The 21303-nt window shown below is 32.4% G+C and overlaps 3 protein-coding genes across 3 annotated transcripts; 1 reads left to right on the top strand and 2 right to left on the bottom strand.

Annotated features, from left to right (window-relative positions):
• Positions 1–4997: 4997 nt before the first annotated feature.
• LOC114373331 (F-box protein At1g80960-like) lies at positions 4998–7566 on the top strand. The gene is made up of 4 exons (XM_028330816.1): positions 4998–5948; positions 6464–6604; positions 6688–6970; positions 7544–7566. The coding sequence occupies exons 1-4, from the start codon at positions 4998–5000 to the stop codon at positions 7564–7566; spliced, it is 1398 nt and encodes a 465-aa protein (XP_028186617.1).
• A 4483-nt stretch (positions 7567–12049) lies between these two features.
• Positions 12050–15615, bottom strand: LOC114377534 (60S ribosomal protein L18a-like protein). The gene is made up of 4 exons (XM_028336085.1): positions 15162–15615; positions 14216–14291; positions 12709–12823; positions 12050–12369 (listed from the first exon to the last, which is right to left on the bottom strand). Exons 1-4 carry the CDS (start codon positions 15391–15393, stop codon positions 12310–12312), a joined length of 483 nt encoding a protein of 160 aa, XP_028191886.1. The 5' UTR covers positions 15394–15615; the 3' UTR covers positions 12050–12309.
• Positions 15616–17148: 1533 nt separating this feature from the next.
• On the bottom strand, positions 17149–21195 carry LOC114376901 (persulfide dioxygenase ETHE1 homolog, mitochondrial-like). The gene is made up of 9 exons (XM_028335222.1): positions 20655–21195; positions 20099–20227; positions 19709–19816; positions 18765–18899; positions 18530–18571; positions 18357–18416; positions 18234–18287; positions 17617–17641; positions 17149–17525 (listed from the first exon to the last, which is right to left on the bottom strand). The coding sequence occupies exons 1-9, from the start codon at positions 21135–21137 to the stop codon at positions 17428–17430; spliced, it is 1134 nt and encodes a 377-aa protein (XP_028191023.1). The 5' UTR covers positions 21138–21195; the 3' UTR covers positions 17149–17427.
• Positions 21196–21303: the final 108 nt, after the last annotated feature.

The raw sequence follows: 21303 nt of genomic DNA, 5'->3' as shown, positions 1-21303 counted from the left end.
TCATTTTTATGTTCTAATTACATCAAAATAGATCCAATTACATTAAATTTCAATGGAAGTTGAAATTAACTAACTACCCATAGCCACGGAAAGGTGGAAACTGACGAAGAAAGAATGAACCCCTCTAAGCACGGAAGCTGCCACACCAATTTCTCTAATCACTAAGCTTTCAATTTCGCAAAATTCAGAACCCTTGCTTCTTGTTTTTGTTAAGCTTTTATAACCATTGGGCTTTTTCAGCATGGGTCGTCTTAGTAAAGCTCACATAAGTGAGCTGTAATTGGGCATTTGAGTTTTGCACTCCCTTTCATTGTATATTGTATTTTGAAATGTTTATTTCAAAATGAAATTTTTTCGAAATAGAAAAGGAGGTACAATAGCTCATGATCTTTCTCCAAGTGGTTGGCTTAAGTGAGCCAATAAGGCACCTGTTAAGCGAGGTCAATGACCTTCCAAAGTTCTCCATAGTATTAGATCACTTAAATAGGGCCAAAGATGCCTTGCTTAAGCAAGGTTAGTAGACTCATGGCTCTTCATTTTTTTTCTCTGACGTCAGTATCAATGTTTCTGAGTCCTAACTTCTCTCCAAATGGTCCTTCAACTAATCCCTTCAAAACTGACAAAGCAAACGCAAGTCAAGTGTAAAAAGTAATAAAATTGAAATTCCAACTAAAAGAAGTTTTAATTACACATTGTTAGCAACGTGATGACTTTGTTATAAGATCATGCGTACCTTAAAATTAAAACACGCACGAATATGATCTTGTATAATTAGGCAGCCAAAAAAAGTAATAAAATTGAAACAAACGCACATGCATAATTTAAATGAATTCGTGATAGGTTTAATATTTATTTATTATAGGTCAAATGACCTATTGATCTTTTACCTGATTTTTTTTTTGTTCAACTTGATACTTTATCTCGTTAATAATATAGTTATTAACCGCTATAAACTTTCACAAAATACAATTTTTTTTCTCTAAACATAATCATCCTGTAAACGCAAAAACAACATTTAAGAACTTAGATGAAAAACCTAATCTATAGTCTAGACGAAGAACACAACCCAAAACAAGAACAATATATAGAACAAGTCAAGAATCACAAATCAAGAATCTCAAATCATAACCCCAAACCAAGAATCCTAAATGACAAATCGCAACCCCAAATCACAAATTCATCTTCGGTTACGATAGTTTTGAAAAGGAGAGTTCCGTTGGAGGAGGTTGAGGGGGACTCGCAGACAATCATGCAGGCGTCAACAATGATAGAAATTGGAGTTGGCTATGACAGACAGAGGCCAAGCTTCTTATCGCGGAGTTTGTTGGTGTTGGTGATATGAGAACGAGATCATCAATAAGGGATGGAGCTTGTTGGCATTGATGGAGGGAGGCCAAACATCTCAAATGCATGTTCTAGCGTTGTCTCCTGGGAGTGGTGAAAGGAATTTCTGAGAATTTCAAGCATATTAAGGTTAAGGAGAAGACAAGAGATACAATTGATGAAAATGATAGAGAAATTAAGTGTATTAAATAACATTAACATTAAATGGATGGAAAAATTATTTTGAACTTTTTAATTAAAATAAAGAATTAAAATAAATTTTTTAAAAGATGAAGGAATAAACTAAATCCAAAAAATAAGATAAGGGACTAAATAAGGTATTATGCCCTTATTATATGAAATGTATTGTGATTTTATTGTACAGTAATCTAGATATGCTAAAATAGTTTTTTTTACATTAATTAATGTTAAAAATTCATTCTCCAGCAATGTTAAAGACATTCTATATATCTTCCGGGCCATAGAAAAAGAAATGGGGAAATGGATATATGATGGGATAAAATAACATATTTATTTATGATCTTTGAACTTTATATTATATAAATATAAACTAATTAGTGTTAATGTATCAATTTTGATAGATATTGGAGAGTACTAAAACATGATTTCCAAGTTTGAAGATTAGTTCTTCTAGAAGTTTATTGTTAGATTTATGTTTGGATGGTTTTAGATTTTGTTTCTAACGTTGTATGATTATGACTTATGCTTGATTAATGTAAAGTTATGTCATGAATGGTTTAAGGCTATGTTTCTAAAGTTGTGGTTTTGAATTATGTTTGGATGATTTAATTTAGATCATGCTTGAAGGAATTAAGAATAGATTTCAATTTAGCCGCAGATATTTATGTATTAAATTTATTGATTTTATATTTAAGTAAAATATAGATAACAGGCATGATTTTAGATATAAAAGTACTCAACAAATATAAACATAAAGATTAAAGTTGTTAGTTGACGTGTGATATAGAAATAAGTATGGGTATTTTTTTTAATACGGATATAAAGATGGATGTAAAAATACACTACATAAATCTTACTCATTGTGATCACTATTTTCTCGTGATTATTATAGTTCTCATCCAATGTGAATAGTTATTACTTTAGATATTAAAATTATTAAACATAATATATTATAGATTACATTACTCCTAAATTTAATTATTTTTGTAATTTTAAAATGTAAACCGTTAAAAAAATCAATTATGTTATATGATTATATTCTAAATATTGTTTTCGTCGTTTTATAACATTTAAAGTTTATAAATGATGTTTTATACAAAAAAAAGTATAAAAATGAATTAACTTAAATGCAAACTATTAGAAACAAATATTTATTAAAATATATATGATGATTTAAAATAACTTATTATTTTTATCTCTAATAGATAATTTATATTTCATTAAACTAAATTCATCAAAATAATTTAATTTATTTTAATAATAATATCTAGTATTATAATTTTATTATCTATTCATGTTCTTCATTGATTGTTTCTATTCTTTAACATATTTTGCCTTTAAATTTTCCCTTTTCAACTTTTATTTATGACTCAAGAGATTCTTTTTTTAATTAATTTAGGAAATGAATTAATTAATGTACACATATACATGTTTTTTTTAAAATTAATCACTTGGTATACCAATTTTTTTTATGGATATTGCTGGTGCACGCACAAAAGAAAAAAAAACAATAATTTCTTAGCATTTGTCATGTTTTTTTTCAATGTATATTTCATATTTACTGTCATCAGCATGAGGTTTTAATATGAGTAGTTACTATGCTGACAAATTCTGTTCTATATTCAAACAAAAGTTTTAACTTTATAAGTTATCGTAATTGACAACGTAGTTGGCATATCAAAACTTGATAGTAATTGAGAAACCACATTCAAAAAAGAACAGAAGGGGACAATATGTGGAGAAACCAAATGACTAAACAAAATTATTTAACTTGTTTTCTTCTTAAGGAAAATAGACTACATATGCATATATTTTGAAAATACAAAATATATAGTACAAGTCTTTTAACAATTATCATTTCATTAATTAATACCTTAGTTAATTACACGGAAAAATAATTCCATTATAAGGAGGAATTTCCTTTAAAATAAAATATCTATTGTGGAGGGATATAAGAAAGACAATATATTTTTAAAATAAATGTCTTTAGGAAAGCTATTGACCGATGACTGGGAAATTGATAAAATGTAATAAAATGCCAAATAGCAGAATAATACAATATAATTATATTTCATATAATTGAATATATTTAATGGCATAAATTTTAAAATAAGATTAATTTTTTATTATTATTAAGATGTAGAAATCTTTCCAGGAAAGTGATCAATTAGCATTTATAAATTTCCTTTTTGGTACATTTTAATAATTATTTTGTTCAAGCAATTAATTTTTATTAATATATTTAATTGTTCTTAATGAAAATTCAATAGTGACATATTTTGAATGGCAATAAGTGAAGTGATAGAGAAAGACAGGTACGCAAAAATGATTTTTTTAAGCAAATACACAAAAATGACGATATTGTACAAATTCTTGTATGAATGGCAATATGCACATCTAATAGTAATAATTGATTATTATTATTATTATTATTATGGACATTGAGTTTACTTTTACTTATATAACCAAAAGCATGCATCTATTAATTAAATAGAGGCAATTTACAATTTACCCCTTTAAATATAACTAAAAACATGTATACATTAATTAAATAGATATTACACACGAGAGTCATGTTTTGAACAAATATATAATATAACTAATACATGTAATAAAAATCCTGAGTCTAGAAATAGAAAAGATAAAAAGATTCAAAATGCATGATGGATCAGTTTGTTTCAATTTTTTTATAAAAAAAAAAGTATGTTTCTAAAAAAACAAATATGATGTGTTTCTTAAAAAATACCAAAAAATATTTTTTAAAAAATAAAAACAGTTTAAACAAACATAAAAAATATTAATTTTTTATTTAAAAATGTTATTTTTAAAATAAAAAACTTAAACAAATGGACCCTATTAATTAATTAAACAGAAGTGATTTTTAAGTAAAAAAATGTTTAAAGAAAGGGACACTATTCTCACAAGTGGTCAAAATTCAAAACAAACAAAAGCTAATTTAACTAAAAAGAGGCGATTTTCAATCTTACCTCCTTAAATATATATTAATTATCATGATAATATTAATTGCATAATATTAGCACCCATATTTTTTTTGGTGAATGGATTAGCACCAATTAATCACCTACTTTGGTGAGAAAAAAATCTAACAAACATTGATACCACATTCACGAGAGTCATGTTTTGGACAAATATATAACTGATACAATTAATTTATATTACATGAAAAAAAAAAACATGTGACTCCAAAAAATGAAAAGATAAAAGGATTCAAAACGCATTATGTACATATATATAGAGCCAAAATTCATGCACTCTACGGTTTCATTTGTGTCACGATTTTCACAAGCAGTGCTCAAAACCATGAAAATAAAAAAATAAAAAACTAAACATAAAACCAGGCACCGTGACTTCATAATTATTCTCTCTCAGACTAATCTTCACTCTTATCCCTGTCATATGTTCTTTTGAAACGCAAGAGTTGGATGGAGGGCAGCAGAATAACAAAGAAAATGATGGTGAATCCAGATATGATTAGCAATCTTCCAGACGAGATCAAAACCAATATCCTATCTAAGCTTTGCATCGATGAAGCTGTGAGATGCAGTGTCCTCTCAAAGACTTGGAAAGGTCTTTGGAAAGGAATGTCACACATGGAGTTAAACGCGACCAACATGGTGGAGCCTTTCACAAAGCTATTGCGATCACGGAAGCCTCGCACATTCCCCGATTTCAGTGCTATTGCTCCACCGATGCTCAAAAGTGTCATTGGCTACAATGCTCTTGTCGTCCCGTTGTTATTTAATCACTTGGGCGTCATTTCTAGCTGTCGTATTCAACATTTCAAGAAAAGCCTGGCATTTGAGCATGTAGAGAATTGGGTTGAAATTCTAGTTGCTATACACACACGTCTTAAAGATCTGAGTTTAGAGTGTGTGGCTCACTGTGAAGAACTTACTGAAAAGATCATGCCTGAAGAGTATACTTACATACCCCGTTTTAGGCATGGGGCTTTTGAATGTTTGGCTTCACTGGAGTTGATCAACTACACACTTAACTCTTGGATCCCTTTTCAGGAATGCAGTCAACTCAAAAGACTTAAAATGAAGAGCATATACCTAGATGATGTGACCCTAAGTGGGATTTTAGAAAACTGTGTGGTGGTTGAAAATTTTAGTTTGCTAGAGTGCATTGGTTTCGAGAGAGTCATCATCATGAGATCGACACTTAAAGTTTTGCAGCTCCAAGCCCTATGTGTGGACGAGCTTCAAATTTCCTGTGAAAACCTTGATGTTATGATGCTTGACTCTATAATTTGTCCAATGCAAAGTTTGAGCATTTATGCCCCATGTCTCCGGACTTTTCATACTTACTGCAACTCAATGTATGGAAGAATGCTTTCTGTTAGAAATGGAAATTCTATTGTGAAAACCCATGAGATTCTTACACATTGCTGTGGGCTTCTGGTGAGTTCCCCTGAATATTTCTAATATATCTTTTGTATGTGACGGGCAGTATTTCATATATTAGGGTCTTCCACAGTGTGCTATAAATACTGGTTAGATTGGCTAATAGACAACATATATACCTATTGTTGTAAATAATTAATACGTGGGTAGAACAATAGACAAACCTACCCAGTCATAGAAACAACCCGCAAACCTTGTATATCAAAGGACAAGCAGATGAAAGAAGTGGTCAGTGTGATTTGGAGTAACACCACAAAGCACACAAATTTGTTCCTTGTGTATGACTGGTAATGTTTCTTCTGAATATGTTGGTTCTTGTGGGTAATCTATCCGATATAAGCTATTAGATGATGAAAGTACATGAATGGTTTTTTTTTTAGTAATATTTCTCACAATTTGATTCAATTTCCACCTATGTTAATTAGTTGTACGTGCAAGTATTGCGTCTATGTATGAATTAGGTTTTTTCCTCGTATATATATTGCAATGTAATTCTATGCTTTATTTTCCAGGGGTCTCCAAATGGGAATATATTTCAGAATGTATCAACCTTGTGCATAGACCTGGATTTGAACAACATAAGAGAAGCTGAGGTTCTTTCTTATGTCTTGAAATTATGTCCAAACTTACAAGTGCTTGAAATTGCTTTACCGGTATGTGACGTTATCTTTGATTGAAATTCTTATCACTGTGTTTCATTATGGACAAAATTGTAATAGATAATTGTGTTTTACAGGCTTTTAGGCCCAAAAGCCAAATTAGCAATAGCTCCCAACGTTGTGATTTATCATATCCCATACCAATGTTTTGGGAGAGGCGAGAATTATGCAACTGTATCAGTCAAAAGCTGAAGTTTGTGTGCATTAGGGGATTTAGAGGTGAAGAACAAGAAGTAGAATTTTCCAAATACATGATAACAAGAGCCACCATGATGAAGAGGATTACCATAATCAGTAGCAACAGTCTTAGAAACATAATGAAAGCAGCTGACAATTTGTTTTCACTACCTTGGGCTTCCGGTAATCTCTCCATGAATTTTAAAGCAAGTAATCCGACGGATAAATTTGCTGAACATCAAAACAAGTTGCTAAAATGGTAACACTTCTAGCTTTATCTATGAAGTTAATGTCAACTCTTCCGGGAACGATACAAAATTGGTTCCTACAAACTCCACCTTTGCTACTCTACGAGATTGAGGTTCAAAGGTGGAAGGTCCTATGGTGCGCTTGTGTTTGGTGTATTTGGAATATGAGAAACCAAGTGCTCTTTAGGAATGGGTAATGCAAACATGGAAGAGTTGGTGCATAAAATCAGATTTCATGCGTGGCAGTGGTTACATGAATTAGGTGACAATTTTGAGTATTCATTTGCACAGTGGTGTGTTAATCCAGGGGATTGTATACTGAAACGCCCACAGCTGGTGGGGTAATGTGGAATTCTTATTCGTAGCTTGTCTATGGAGCTTGAGGCTTGCTGCAGGAGGCATATTGGTTTGGTATGTCCGGGGACTATCTGAACCTGTGAAGGATTATAAATGGGGAAAATGTTTTTATTCTGTTATTTGTAATCATGTTTTAATTTTGGTTATGCAGTATTTGGATACATTGGAATCTAAATACGTAGTTACCCATCATATGAACGTTTTGGGTATCTTTGGTACCTTATTAATATATGATCCTTTTTTGCCGATAAAAAAAAAAAACTATAATTTGTGCATACTAAAATAGGTACTGTCAACTACTGTCTAATGGATAGTGTGCACAACTTGTATCGTCGACTGGTTTGAACTTATGCATGTTATATTTGGTACCAAAGTTGTTTCGTCAAAATATGGATGCGTTGTTACTGTTTTATGTGCTGGAATTGTTCATGTTACTCACACGTACAAAAGAAGCTCAATTTCCATCATCATCTTGCAACGCTTCATGTGTATCCTTCCTTTTTGTGATGCCTGTGCCTACATAGATGTAACATGTATTGCAGTCGATCACCAAAGGAAGAAGCCATTTAGGGATCTTTGGAACCACAAAATTTCCTCCTCCCTCAAGGTTTCTTCATATCCTTCAATAACCTACACTTCCTCAACAACAAGGGGTGTCCCAAGTTACCCAATTCAAGCTATGCAATAGTCTTCTCTTCAATTCAAAAATATCACCAAAGACTTTCCTTTTCCAATGCCTTAGGGCTTCTTATATTAACTTCACCTGCTCAAATCATTGAATTTCTGGGCACCATGTTTTCTAGAGAAAGGAATTAAAATATGAATATTTAAACCAAAGCAGGCTAGGAAATTACTAAATGACCTCCAACATAATTCTCCCTTATGTTATCCTGCAATTTGACAAAAATAGGACGATGATCTAATTTTAAAAGAGGCAAGTGAAATACTCGCCTCCTGTAATCTAAGTCTATCTCCAATGAAGATTCAGAAGCATATATAGAACCAACTTAACTGAATAGATACTTGGAACACAATATCCCTCAAGACTCGGCTAGCCTGTAGCATTCTATGTAAACTTTCCAACAAGAAAACCAATGACATGTTATCCTTTCAAGTAACACAAATCCTTAATTAGGGCTCCAAATACCTTTGAACTCATTCCCCTACATTTCCACGTACGTTATAACATGCAAGAGGTATTTGTAGGGTTAATTATACACCTAATGAAAGACTTGTTTCTCCCTTTCCACTAAAACTCTTCATCTTAATGTCATTCTGATTATGGGTATCTCCTGATTGTTTCAAATTACTTTCATCTTAAGCTTCTGTGTCTTGAGCATCACTGTCTGCTATTACCAGTTCTCTATTGTTCAGTCATTCACCTTCTAACTTTTCTGCGTGGGTTATTCTGCACCTCAATCGTGGAATTGGCAATCAAATGAGAGAAATCAAATATACTTTTGGTTTAATTATTATTGTTCAAGTCTCAGATACAGAGATTAATTCCTTTGGTCCCATTATTTACTTACATTGGAGGGGATGTGGATCGGTAGCTTATGAATTATTTCTGTTTTTGTTTGAGATGGGTGGGAGTTACCTGTTCTAACCTTTGAAGTTCCAACTTCCAACATCTAAATAGTGTGATGTTTGGTGCTGCCAATCCAAGGTATCATACCACAATTTTGTATCTAATTAATTACTTTTCAATGATGCGCATTTGATGTTCTGCTTGTTTTTGCTTCTGTGGCATATCAGGATCAAGAGTTATTTTTTTGCATGAGTATGAGAAGCAAATCTAAATCAAATAACTACACATAAATTGTAACTATTAAAAGATTTTAAAATCACATATCACAATAAAAAAAAAAAAAAACTTATTTGGGAAAGAATCTTTCTTTACATTAAATGCAATCACAATAATTTTTTCTTTTTACATAAAGATACTTATTTTATTTATTTACTCAAAATAAGTGAATAAATATAACTTGGTATATGCTCAAAGACATGATATATTAGCATATAATCTTGACGTCCTAGTTAAGATATGAGTGACATGACTTATTTGCCTTTTGATTTAGTGGCGGAGCTTGTCAAAAAAATTTAAAGGAATCAAAGTGGTTAAGATATTAGAATGCATAAATTATATTTTTTAAGTCTTGTTGTGTATAAATTTTTTTTATAAGGATTAAAACCGAGACTAAATATATATTTTATTCTTAATTGAATATAATAATTTTGATAATATTATCTTTATTAATGGCTTTAAGAATTTAATGATATTATTTAAATATTAACTATTTTCTTAATCAATTATTTTTTATAATGAGAATATTTTTACTTTATTAATAGCACTCCTCAGGTTTATTTTTCATAAGACTTTTATACCGAAAATGCTATTGAATAAAAAAATCAGAGAAATTGTCTACAATTTTTTTCAAAAAAATTGTGAGGAATACTATTTTATTTATATTTTATACTAAATAAAAAAATTCTCAATATTTTTTCAAACACTTTAAATTATTAATATTATCAAAAAATAATAACTAATGAATATTTAAAACTACTATATTAATCTTATCAATAGTATTTAAAAATAATAATATTTTTAAGAATTATATTTATATATACCTCTGATGAAATTAACACTGAGCTTGGAAGTTTAAAAAGAAAAGCTCTACATTTTGACAATAGAACATGAAAATCTGACAAACCAGTAGAGCAGACAGAAATTCCATCAACGAGGACTTTGCAATCTAACTTAATAACAATATTCTGAATTCCAATTTTTGCTATCCAGTGAAGCGCTTTATATAGCTTCCTTCGGTTCTGGAATTACTAGATGCCAAGCTGTTTTTGCTTTTATGAAGTGTCCAAACTCATCAGCTCTTAACGAAGAACAATTCCAGCTCCAAAACGATATTACATTTTATTTGTCCAGTTCGTGGTTTGTTCCAAGACGAGATGACGTTGTTTTTCTGCTGCATGGCTTCATCATAGTCGAGTTTACATGTATCATGCATGAGACACTAGAAAAAATATTGCATGGCTAAGGAAACAGATACCTGAGGTTGTACTTGATTATCCTCTCAAACCTAGTAATTTCTACGACGCCAAATACACCAAAGATACCTTCTGCATTCTGCATCTTGCCATTAATGAGATTCTACATTCCAGCTGCTATCCAAACGCTCTTAACTTGGTCACGCCCGAAAAAGATATGCCACTCGTTCTCAGGGTTTGAAATGCAAAAACAGCAAGTTAGGGCATGAAACACCTTTTTAGATTGAAGTCTTTGCCTAGAAGGAAGGCATCCACGAACTAATCTCCAGATAAAATGTTTTATTTTGGGTGGGATTTGTAATCTCCAGAGCTGCATCCGGCTGCCACTAACTTTAAGATTTTCCATGAAAAACATGGACTCCATAATATGGTGATAAGCAAAACGGACAGTGTTTTGAAGACGTGACTTTTGAGATGAGAATCTTTCTTTACATCAACAAGAAAAATATCATCCCTATAATTAAAACTATATGTCATTCTAGGTTTTCAAATTTTATACATATTAAAAATGAAATATGTATTCAAATAATAAATTAGAGGGTATTCACTATTTAGAGCACCAATAAGCTCGGCATCCAGAGCAAAGGAATCGCCAATAGTATAAGACAAGGAACCTAGATTAGCAGCCCTGTAAACTGTTTAAAATTTGAAGAAATTGTTTAAAATAATTTTAAATAATTATTGATGGATCCTTTTTATAGGATTGAAGATTGGATCGAAAGGCATCAAGGAACAAGAAGCTTTTTGGAGCTTGAAGATGGAATCTAGAAAAAAATTTAGCTTAAGATGGAATCTTTGCTAAAGTTAAATCTGCTTTTTGAAGGAGTTGCAAAATGAAGAATTCGCTTATGCTAAAGTGTTTAGCTTAAGCCAAAAAGGCACGGAATGCTTAGCTATATATAGAACTAGCTTTAGCTAATTACCACTTATTGTTGGATTTTTTGGAATTGTATAAATAGATTTAGCCCGCCTTTTGTTAGGATAGGGGTTTTGCTTTGTAATCACTTATCTTTACTACAAGAAGTACTCGTTTCTTTTTTTCATTTTCTTTCTTCCATCTTTCCATTTAGGATACTATACATGGAGATGAATAACTAAACTCTTCATTGTTTAGTTAAATTTAACCAATACTTTGATATATTTCTTTTGAAATATATTTACATATCATTCTTGTTATTTAATATTAGCATTTTTATTACCTTGAACATTAGAAAAATGCCTACTAAACTTCGAAGCTAGGAATAGGACATGATTTATTAGTTTTTTTTTATTATTAAGCTTAAAGCAAATTCATTTTTTAATTGTGTAAGAGATTAACATTTAAAGAAAGAACTTAGACTCTTTTCACCTAAGCAATTAGAGATTAGAATATCACTTTTAAACAATGCTCAAATCTTTGGATTGCTATTCCATAGGTAACAAACTACTAATCTATGGCCTGTGGAGCAACCATAGCTGCTGGCTTGTAGTATAGTACTAGTTTTTTTTTCCCCCAAGTCCTTATGGGAATCTTATATTGCTATCCGAGAGAAGGAGCATGTAAGATATACATGATCCTTATCCAAACAATGCATAATCATGACTTTCTACTGAAATGTTTCACACAAATAATGTCAGTATATATTAGAATAGTTAACTCACTATAAAATTGTTCCATACAAATATCAAGTCTTGCCCCATCATATATATCTTTAGTCAGGACCAGGAGAACCTTGTAATAAATCAAACAATTCATATCACATATGGTAGCAGTTCTCAATGAACACATAAATCGAACTCAGACATAATTTCCAGCAACTGTTTCACTTTACATACACCACTCGTCTAACAAACTTTACACAACTCTTGACATGAAGATTACCAGTCATCTACTCCCTCTGTCACACCAAGAATAATTGCAATTGTGCCCAGAACAGCCTGCAAAAACAGTTTCCCAAAGCTAATGTTACCTTCTCGTGCATTATGTCATCAATGATACAAGTAAACACAACAACTTCAAGCAATTTAATCCTCAATCTAATTATAAATTACAAGCACATCTTAAGTTTCACAATTTTACATGCAACTAAAAATACAAAAAGCTTGGGTGATGTGGAGATAAAAACCAAGTGCAATAAGCCTATAAAGCCACACAATTCCCCTCGGGAACATCTGACAAATTCAAACAACAGGGCAGCTAAAAGAATATAAGAAATTAAGAACTGATACAAATGAAACAGGATTCAAGTGAAACAAAGAAAGGATAGAATCACTTACAGCAACTACACAAGCAATATATCCGGGTTTCTCTCGATAGTCTACTCTGGAACAAAGCATAATTATTGCCCCAACATACCACGGAATGCCAGCAAGAAAGAAGCCTAATATAAACCTTCACAACAAAAATTATTGGAAATCAACATGCCAATATTAACTTTGAAAGTAAGTGGCTTGTATCAACACACGGGAAAAGAAAGGAAAATAACAGATATGAGAATTAACATTGGATGATGTAAAAGGAAACAACATAAATGGTTTCAGCATTTAACAAGACAATAGGAAAGAATGGAAGCATATGTGAACCATCCCCATCATGCATGAACCAGATCAAGACTGAAATGATCCACCAGGTTCAAGCTAATAAGCACAAAAAAAAAAAAAAAACTTCCCTAACCAAGGCAGGATATAATATATTCAATGAAATGTTATTAACCAAGGTTAACTGAAATAATTTCCATGAGAAATTAAAGAAAGTCATGTCAATAGTCTACTGTCTCACATTGTGAATACAGTATGTACAATGATAATAATAAAAGGCAAAATGTTGGCCATACCTTAAAATACCAAGGAAAAAAATTGAGAGTCCAACCTGATCATACACTGATCAAAATAATGACTTCAACCATTTTCCTTTGAATGGCAAGGGGGGAAGAGAAGAGATGGGAAGCGGTTGTTAATACTTAATAAAGAAAAGGTGTAGACACCAATACACACAAACTGCTGGAAAACCAAAGCAGCTTGTCTAGAAGGTGGCCATGTTCAAAAATATGTCAAATGAGTTGATGTTTGAGAAGGGTCTCACGAAATGCCAAATCCTATGCCATTTCCCTCTTCTCTCCCTTTCAAGTTGTAATAAATTTCATAGTCCAGCTCTTTAAATGCAAGCATAATGAGAAAACTGTGATACATAAGCAAATTTACTATCATAATATTACATTGCCTATTTTCTCAGCTCAAAAATTACTCTCAGTAGACTCACCATTGCAATTCAAAATAAGAATGCATTTATGATTTCAATATTCACTAGGTGCATGTATCTTCGTTCAATAAAATAAAAATATAAAAATTAACACCAGAAATTGAAGAACACATTTTCCTCAAGCACAATAGACAAATTCAAGATTTAAGTTTTCAGCAAAAAATAAAACCAACTTCCGTCAGTGAAAATGTTAATGGTGATAGAAGAATAAAATAAAAAGCAATTATCCAAAAACAAAAGATTGAGGTTAACATAAACCAAAAAAAAGACTACTAATGGCACACTCTAGAATATATAGAAAATAGGGACTTCTCTTGTTACACGGATTTAGCAATCTTTACCAACAGAACAGGCTAGGAATTATATCTTGACTTTGGATTGTATGTTATGTATATGTATTTATATGTATATATAGCTTTGAAGTTCAAACATCATACGCAAAAAGGCAAGCCAAACTCCTTACTTCTAGTTATCTACGAGTTATTGCTGACAAGTAATATGCCATTGTGCAGGAAATTTACTTACAGACACCAGCCGCATCCAAGGCCACAGCAACCAAGGCGGCGTTCTCTTACAGGTCTTCCTTCAGCAACTGCATAACCTGAATTATCATCACAGAGGAAACCATGTCAAAATCTAGCAGACTGGAAAATGAAGTATGTTACACTACAAAGACATGTCATCATCAAACTCACATCCATCAGATTCTCAAATATAAAAACCAACTGCTCATAATCATCTCCTAGCATAATAACCAGCTTTGCTTTCACCAAACAAGTGCTGCACTCTTTCTTATTACTTCATTTTAATGCAAAAACACGGATTGCATAACACCAAGATGACTCTTAATAAAATTATCAAACAGTGTAGATCTAGTTCTTCTAGCTGTCTATCAACCTGCAAATGATCCTGTAACCTAATCCCACCACTTTGATCATATATAGGCAACCCATACATAGCTTGAAACTATGATGTAAAGGGATAACAAATAATTAGAGACAAACCAGTGATTAATCCAAAACCCTGAATCACCATCACCAACCACCAAATCCATTGGATTCTACTATCCTACAACGTCAAACTGCCAACAACATTTTCCAAATCACTCCGATCACCACACTGACAACCATTCTCAACCTCCAACAATCGAAAAAGAAAAACAAACCAAAAAACTCACTCACAAAAATCAAGTCAACCGAAGATCAGAAAATTTTTCCTCAAACCCCAAAATTGCAATAAGACAGACAGTTGACCTATCACTCTCCTGCAGCACAAACCAAACAGAACTCAACAAAGCCAAACCCATCTCGAAAGTTCCAATCTTTGATCCAACCCATCACACAATTCATCATCCCAGAAACAAAATTTCGCACCTTCCATCTTCAAGCTCAAATAAAACCCAAAATTTAAATTAACTTAACCAAAAATTTCTTTAAAAAAATGAAGAGAACACAGAAGGGCAGAGCCATACCGGGAACGGCTTGGTAGCCCGGGTAGTAGGGCGGAGGAGGGGCGGAGGAGTCGACGGCGCCGGGCGGCGGAACCGGGTGAGGGAAGCCGATGGCGGGGTGCGGCTGCGGCGGAGGGTAGTTGGCGACGCCTTGGAAGGTGCCATACTGGGCGGCGGGGAAGGGTTGTGGCTGCGGCGGAGGGTGGTTGTGATGGCCGCCGGAGAAGGCTTTGGGTTTGTCTTCGTCGGTCATCTTTGTTGTGTGCTTTCTCTGAGAGGGTTTTTGACTGGCGCGAGAGAAATGGTTCTTTGATCTGGGGAGTGGCGTCGTTGTGTTTGTTTGTGTAAATGGGGAAAGGGATGATTACGAGGGATTGTTTTGTGGACCCCACTTGTGTGAAGGTTAAGGGAAAGTGTAAATATTTTTCAGTGTCTCTGAAAAGTGTGGTAGCTTTGAAACGGGGGGATCAGGTTGCAATTTTTTGTTACATACATGATACATCACTTTGCTGTGTTTCGAATAACTTCTCCTTAGACAACATCTTATATTTAAATCTTATAATGAAAAAAAAAAAAATGAGTGTTGCGAAAAAGTTTCATTTTCAGTAATTTTTATATGACTCAAGTCAAATTGATCAGAATCTAAAACAACTTTAATACAGGAAGAGTCTCGGAATGGTAATCATATAAAATTGTTTTTGTATTAAGATAACTTTTTAATTAAGTTTCACCTTATCTTTGGAGTTGTTGGTGTCCTAGTCATATTGGATTATTCTAAACCAATTTAATTTGACGCTTAAGTTGGGATATAAGTTTTACCTAATATTTTGATGTGTTATATCTATTATTTAATTCTAAAATGTTATTATCACTGAAATTATTAAATTGACCGTTCCTTTTTGTTATGTTAATTTTATAATTTATATAACTTCAAATGCATTAAAATATTGTGAAATTCAGAAAGACAGCTATGAATGATATTAGTTGTTTTGAGTTCCTTGTCGCTTTCGCGCATTCATGATTGCCAACAGAAACCACGGAATTTCAAATTCCATTTCTTAAGCCACAATATGGAAATCATGATAACAAACGATAACGATTCTCATATCGTCATTGCAAACAGTGAATAATATAAAGACTAGAAGTTTATACCAGTTGATTTGGCTAAATGACACTTTTTCCTTAAAGTGTAATAGGGTGAAATTTAGTTCTGAAAAAAACAAAAAATTTGATTAGGTTTTCAAATATGCAAAAGGTATAATAATTATATCTTCTCATGTAATTTAGTATTAAATTATCTTTAAACTTTATGATTAAATGTTAAATTGATCTTTGAAATGATAGTTTAATGAAAAAATTACCTCACAATTTAACAAGACATAATTATCATATTTTTACACTTTTATGAACAAAAAAAAATCATTTGCATGAGTTGATTTATTTATTTTACCTAATATATATTTAACTTAAATGTACATTTGATATCTTAATTATTATTTTGTCCAATTTTAGTGTCCATATTTCTCATCTGAGTGAGTTTAATTCTCCATTTATATTAGATATTAAAAAGCTAAATTAAAATTTTAGTCTCTTTTCTACATTTTAGATATTAGTACTTTTAAGTTTTAAAAAGTTTTATTTCAGTTTCTTATAGTCTCTCAAATCAAATTCATCATTTCGTCAATTTTTAACACTAATGACATCAATTTAGAATAATCTAACATCTCTTATTCTTTGTCATGTGTCACTAAGTCAATCAAATTAATGTAATAAATTGACAAAATGACTAATTTTGTCTTAACAGATCAACTTTTAAGGGACCAAAGTGAAATGTTTTATACTTGAGAGACCAAACTAAAATCTAAAATATAAATTAAGAACCAAAATTCTATTTTAGCCAATTAAATCTCTCTGTTTTCTCTAAATGCATAAATGATACTCAGTAAAACAATATTGAACGAAATCGATGACAGCTTTTCTGTTTTGGTTATGTTTCACTGCTAAAATCGACAGCAAGAAAAACTATGATTTTCACCGGTTATTTCTGAAAATTTGGCTTTGAAGTATAGGATTAGGAAGTTTTAACATAAACAATCAGATACAACAGAAACACAGCATAATCACTGGAACCTAATTCTAATTATATTGGGCCACAACACAAATACCATTTTATTTATTTACAATTTCCATTTTTCTCTTCAATTCAAAGGGCTATAACAATTTTTCCCCCTTTTGCTTGCAAGGTCTTTGTGTCAAATAACATCAGTGTGTGACTCTCAGATAAGGCTTATGAAGCCTCAGCTTGCTTTGGATTGGATTGGATTCCGCAAACCATATTAGCTGGGACAGCTATGTCAATCATTTTAGGATATGACAGGTTAAGATCTGTTGCACAAATCAAACGTTCCATTAGCACTTACAATGCATATAAAAAAACAAATTTGACTTAGCTTTTATAAAATTTGTTAGCACTTACTTCCCATGATGTTCTTGAAAGTTTCCTGGAAAAGAAGGGACAAACATTTTCAATTGTGAGATACTACTACACGAGTAGGGGCTAACCAGCAGTAGAATAAAAATGTAACTTACACAAGTTAAAATTTCTTTTAGCTAGATGTTGTAAATCCAAATTTTCTCATCACAATTAAAAGGACTACTTTAAAAATCTCATTGCTGGAATAAAAGAAAAGAAAGTTGCCTTCACGTTTCATGAACATATTTAACCAAATAGCATCTCCAAGCAGATAGCTGAATGAAGGATACACAAATGGAATACTATGCCCATCATTCTCTAAATAATGCTGAGAAATTGTCAATTAGATATGATCTACAAGTATACTATATACAAATTTGCACATGATAGGACTGAGTTCTATCTACCAATTCAGATATGATTTTTTTTTTCTCTATTATATTTGTCAAGAGCTTAGATATTACTGACTATGGCAGCAGCTGTGCTGTAAATTTGTTTCTGTTTTAAGCATTCTAAATCACAATCACATGTATAATCTTCCATTAGGATATCCAAAAGAGTCTTTTCTCATGATTAACCACTTTAACTTTCATATAAATATGGATATCATCCAACATTACCTCATCCTTTGTTATGCGTGGATTGTTTTGCAGCTCCTCTCCAACAGTGCTCACCTAAAATCAGTAATTTGTATAAGCAACACCCAACAAATCTGGCAAGAAAAAGCTTAAGGGTGTCCTTACAGTGAATCCTTTGTAGTCATGAGCTGGATAGATTAACGTACTCTTGGGCAGTGTTAAAATCTGTTTCCAAAGAAGATGCGAGTGATTTAGTATTAATACCCAAATTTAATAAACCAGAAACATCTTGTCTCTTTTACTTCTTAGTTTAACATAATACACAGTCAAGGTCATGCCTGTGAATGGATTGATTTGTAAAGCTGCTCTGAACTCCCACCCTGCATAATAATTAATGGAATTAGCCAATTAGGTACCAATGAATAAATTTGAGATGATATTGGAAAATAGCTGGTAAGACCAAAACCTAAGCACAATGTCATTCAATAAAATTGATGTAACATCATTTGTTCAGATACAACTTTGAACAATCTTGAAAAGCTTAACCAAAGAAAATGGGAAAACAGTATATACCTGAAAATCTGTCCTACCACATCCCCGTATTAATAGGGTATCTCCAGTGAATGCCATCCTAGGTTGAGGTTGATCAGGTGCATCTCCAGTAACATAGGTAACACAACCTTTGGTATGACCAGGAGTTGCACGAACCTGCCACATTAAAGGCAATAATATATATTACAGAATACAGAGTAGATGATACAATAAAACATTTAATGAGCCCTCCGCACCCATGCACAACAGAAAATAAGATCCATTTCACAAATAAATGTAAAGAGAAAACATCCTTGATAATTGAAACAGGGAACCCTGAATGAGGGAGTACTGGTTCTTTGCCTGGATCACAATATCCCAGGTATATGAGGCGTCAAGGACCATTTAAAAAAAATACATGTCTGTATTTCCTCTATGGCAAAAATAGTATGAAATCATCTCAAGTGGCCTCTTATTTCTCTGCACAAGATTACTGGCATAACAAGCCAGCTTTCAACACTGGCACAATTTTGTTTAAGATTAAGCTGCAACTATAGACATATCCATCAACTTGACAAATCAGAGTTCTTATTAGAAATACCAGTAGACTCGGCATTCATTTATCAAACAATACAAAGAAATAGACAGTTCAAGCAGAATATATAGAACCATCCCTTTCATTAGGAAACAATTCCAGTCAAAAAGCAATTTATAACACTGATTAAACATATTACAGTTAAGGAATGAGTTTATCAAATCAGAAATTATCTGGAACTGAAGACAGCATTATCTTTCTTTTGACTTTTGAATTCTTAGGACTTTTATCTGTTAGCTAAGAATGTGTTTTATCTTATCTTATCTGTCTTCCTATGTAACAATATTCTATTACATGTTGCCGTATATATATCTTCATATCAGAAGCAATCAACAACAATTCAATTTTTCCAGTTTTCTATCTATTACTAGGCAAGCAGCTGCAGAATTACCTCTAGAAAAAGATCACCAATTTGGACCTTATCACCTGGCTCCACATAAAGATCTGCCGTTGCACCACTTGCTTTTGAAATAACAGATTTTACAGAAGGAACTTTGCTCTGTACAAAATAAGTGGAAAACAAAAAATATACCAAGTTACCCCCACAGCAAAGTAATCACAAATATTGGAAAAGCATTCTCTAAAATAAACTGAAGGGTGTATTTATCTACCCTTAAAAAATTTAGAGGGTCAACATCACACTTCACAACCTGCCTCACATTAAATTAAGTAGGGTACACCGTTTCTCACCCCACTCTATAGAAAACATTTCCACAAGCATTTACAAACTGAAGGAACCAAGGATAAGAAGGAAGGAAGTAACAATTCAGCACGTACAAACCTTGATAAGGCCAGTCCCAGTGACATGATCCGCATGCACATGTGTGTTCATGGCATACACAAGCTTCAACCCCAGTTGCTCAATGATCGACAAGTCCCTGTCTACTGTCCTATCAACTGGGTCAATCAGCTGAAATTTCAATAAAAAAAAAATCCATTAATCACAAAAACAACAAAAATTATAAAGAGAAAAATAGGCTATTTAAATTGTCATTCAATCAGAAATCACCATATCATATGAGATAAATTTATTAAGTTCTATAAAAACTACTTAAAAGTCAAATTTACCATGATATCTGATTGATTGAGAGTGTAAAAACCAGTGTATGGAAATTAAACTCAAATGAAAAACCCATTATCCAATCCACTAAAAGCCTCCCACCCACATAAAAAAAAAAACCACAAACATCCAATCCCACACTTAAAAATTTAATTTTCAATTCTCACCATGAAGCTAATCCAAACACACTAGTATCAATCATACACTCCAAAATATAATTTTTATTTCCCTTCACACAACTTCCCCAACATAAAAAGCAAAATCCATAGAATCTTACAAGTGCAGGTTTTTCTGGGTGCGAGGCATCAGCGAGAAGGTAAGTGTAGGTGGAAGATTCCTTCTCAAAAAGCTGGCGGAACAAGAGTTTGGAGGAAGAGGAAGAGGAAGTGGAGAAAGAACCCATTTGCGATCTGAACCTGGTGGGGTTGTTGCAAACAATAGCTCTGGAAACGGTAACGGAAACGGGTGTGAGAGGAAAAGGTGAGGCCTTGGAAGCAAAGTGAGAGAGTGCGGTGGTGAAGTGCAATCGCAGCATTTTTTGTAGCATAAATAGAAGTTGCCACCAAAAGGGTTGAATTGAGGATAGAGATTGGAGAGTTGAAGTTGTTGGGTTTTGATTGTGAATCGTAGAATAAAGAAAGAGTTTGATGACGGGGATTACGATCAAGATGACATAGATAAGGTCGCCATTATTGGAATTGGTTTTTGAGTTGAGTGTGGATGTCACGTTGGATGCATACAGTTTTGTAGCTATTGGCATTTGGTGCTGCCATATATTATATTGCTGTGCCGTTGTTTTGTTCTAACATTGTGTTTTTCACTCCAGTCCCCGGATTCAGGGTTGATGCATATTACCCCAGCGGCAATTATGCATTCCACTTGGCAACTGTAGAGATCAAAATCAAAGTTTTTAAAATTATATAAGA

Source organism: Glycine soja, chromosome 11, assembly GCF_004193775.1.
Source record: "Glycine soja cultivar W05 chromosome 11, ASM419377v2, whole genome shotgun sequence".
Lineage (NCBI taxonomy): Eukaryota > Viridiplantae > Streptophyta > Magnoliopsida > Fabales > Fabaceae > Glycine > Glycine soja.
The sequence above is the reverse complement of the archived record's forward strand: the minus strand, read 5'-3'. Positions and strand labels throughout refer to the sequence as shown.

Coding starts and splice junctions, on each gene's coding strand:
- LOC114377534 (XM_028336085.1), bottom strand. CDS start 15,393: ATGACCGACGAAGACAAACCCAAAGCCTTCTCCGGCGGCCATCACAAC. Junction 14,292..15,161: donor GGGCTACCAAGCCGTTCCCG/GTATGGCTCTGC, acceptor ATGATAATTCAG/GTTATGCAGTTGCTGAAGGA. Junction 12,370..12,708: donor ATATTGCTTGTGTAGTTGCT/GTAAGTGATTCT, acceptor CTGTTTTTGCAG/GCTGTTCTGGGCACAATTGC.
- LOC114376901 (XM_028335222.1), bottom strand. CDS start 21,137: ATGCCAATAGCTACAAAACTGTATGCATCCAACGTGACATCCACACTC. Junction 20,228..20,654: donor ACCCAGAAAAACCTGCACTT/GTAAGATTCTAT, acceptor TTGAAATTTCAG/CTGATTGACCCAGTTGATAG. Junction 18,417..18,529: donor ACAAATCAATCCATTCACAG/GCATGACCTTGA, acceptor CTTTGGAAACAG/ATTTTAACACTGCCCAAGAG.
- LOC114373331 (XM_028330816.1), top strand. CDS start 4,998: ATGGTGAATCCAGATATGATTAGCAATCTTCCAGACGAGATCAAAACC. Junction 5,949..6,463: donor CACATTGCTGTGGGCTTCTG/GTGAGTTCCCCT, acceptor TTTATTTTCCAG/GGGTCTCCAAATGGGAATAT. Junction 6,605..6,687: donor TGCTTGAAATTGCTTTACCG/GTATGTGACGTT, acceptor TGTGTTTTACAG/GCTTTTAGGCCCAAAAGCCA.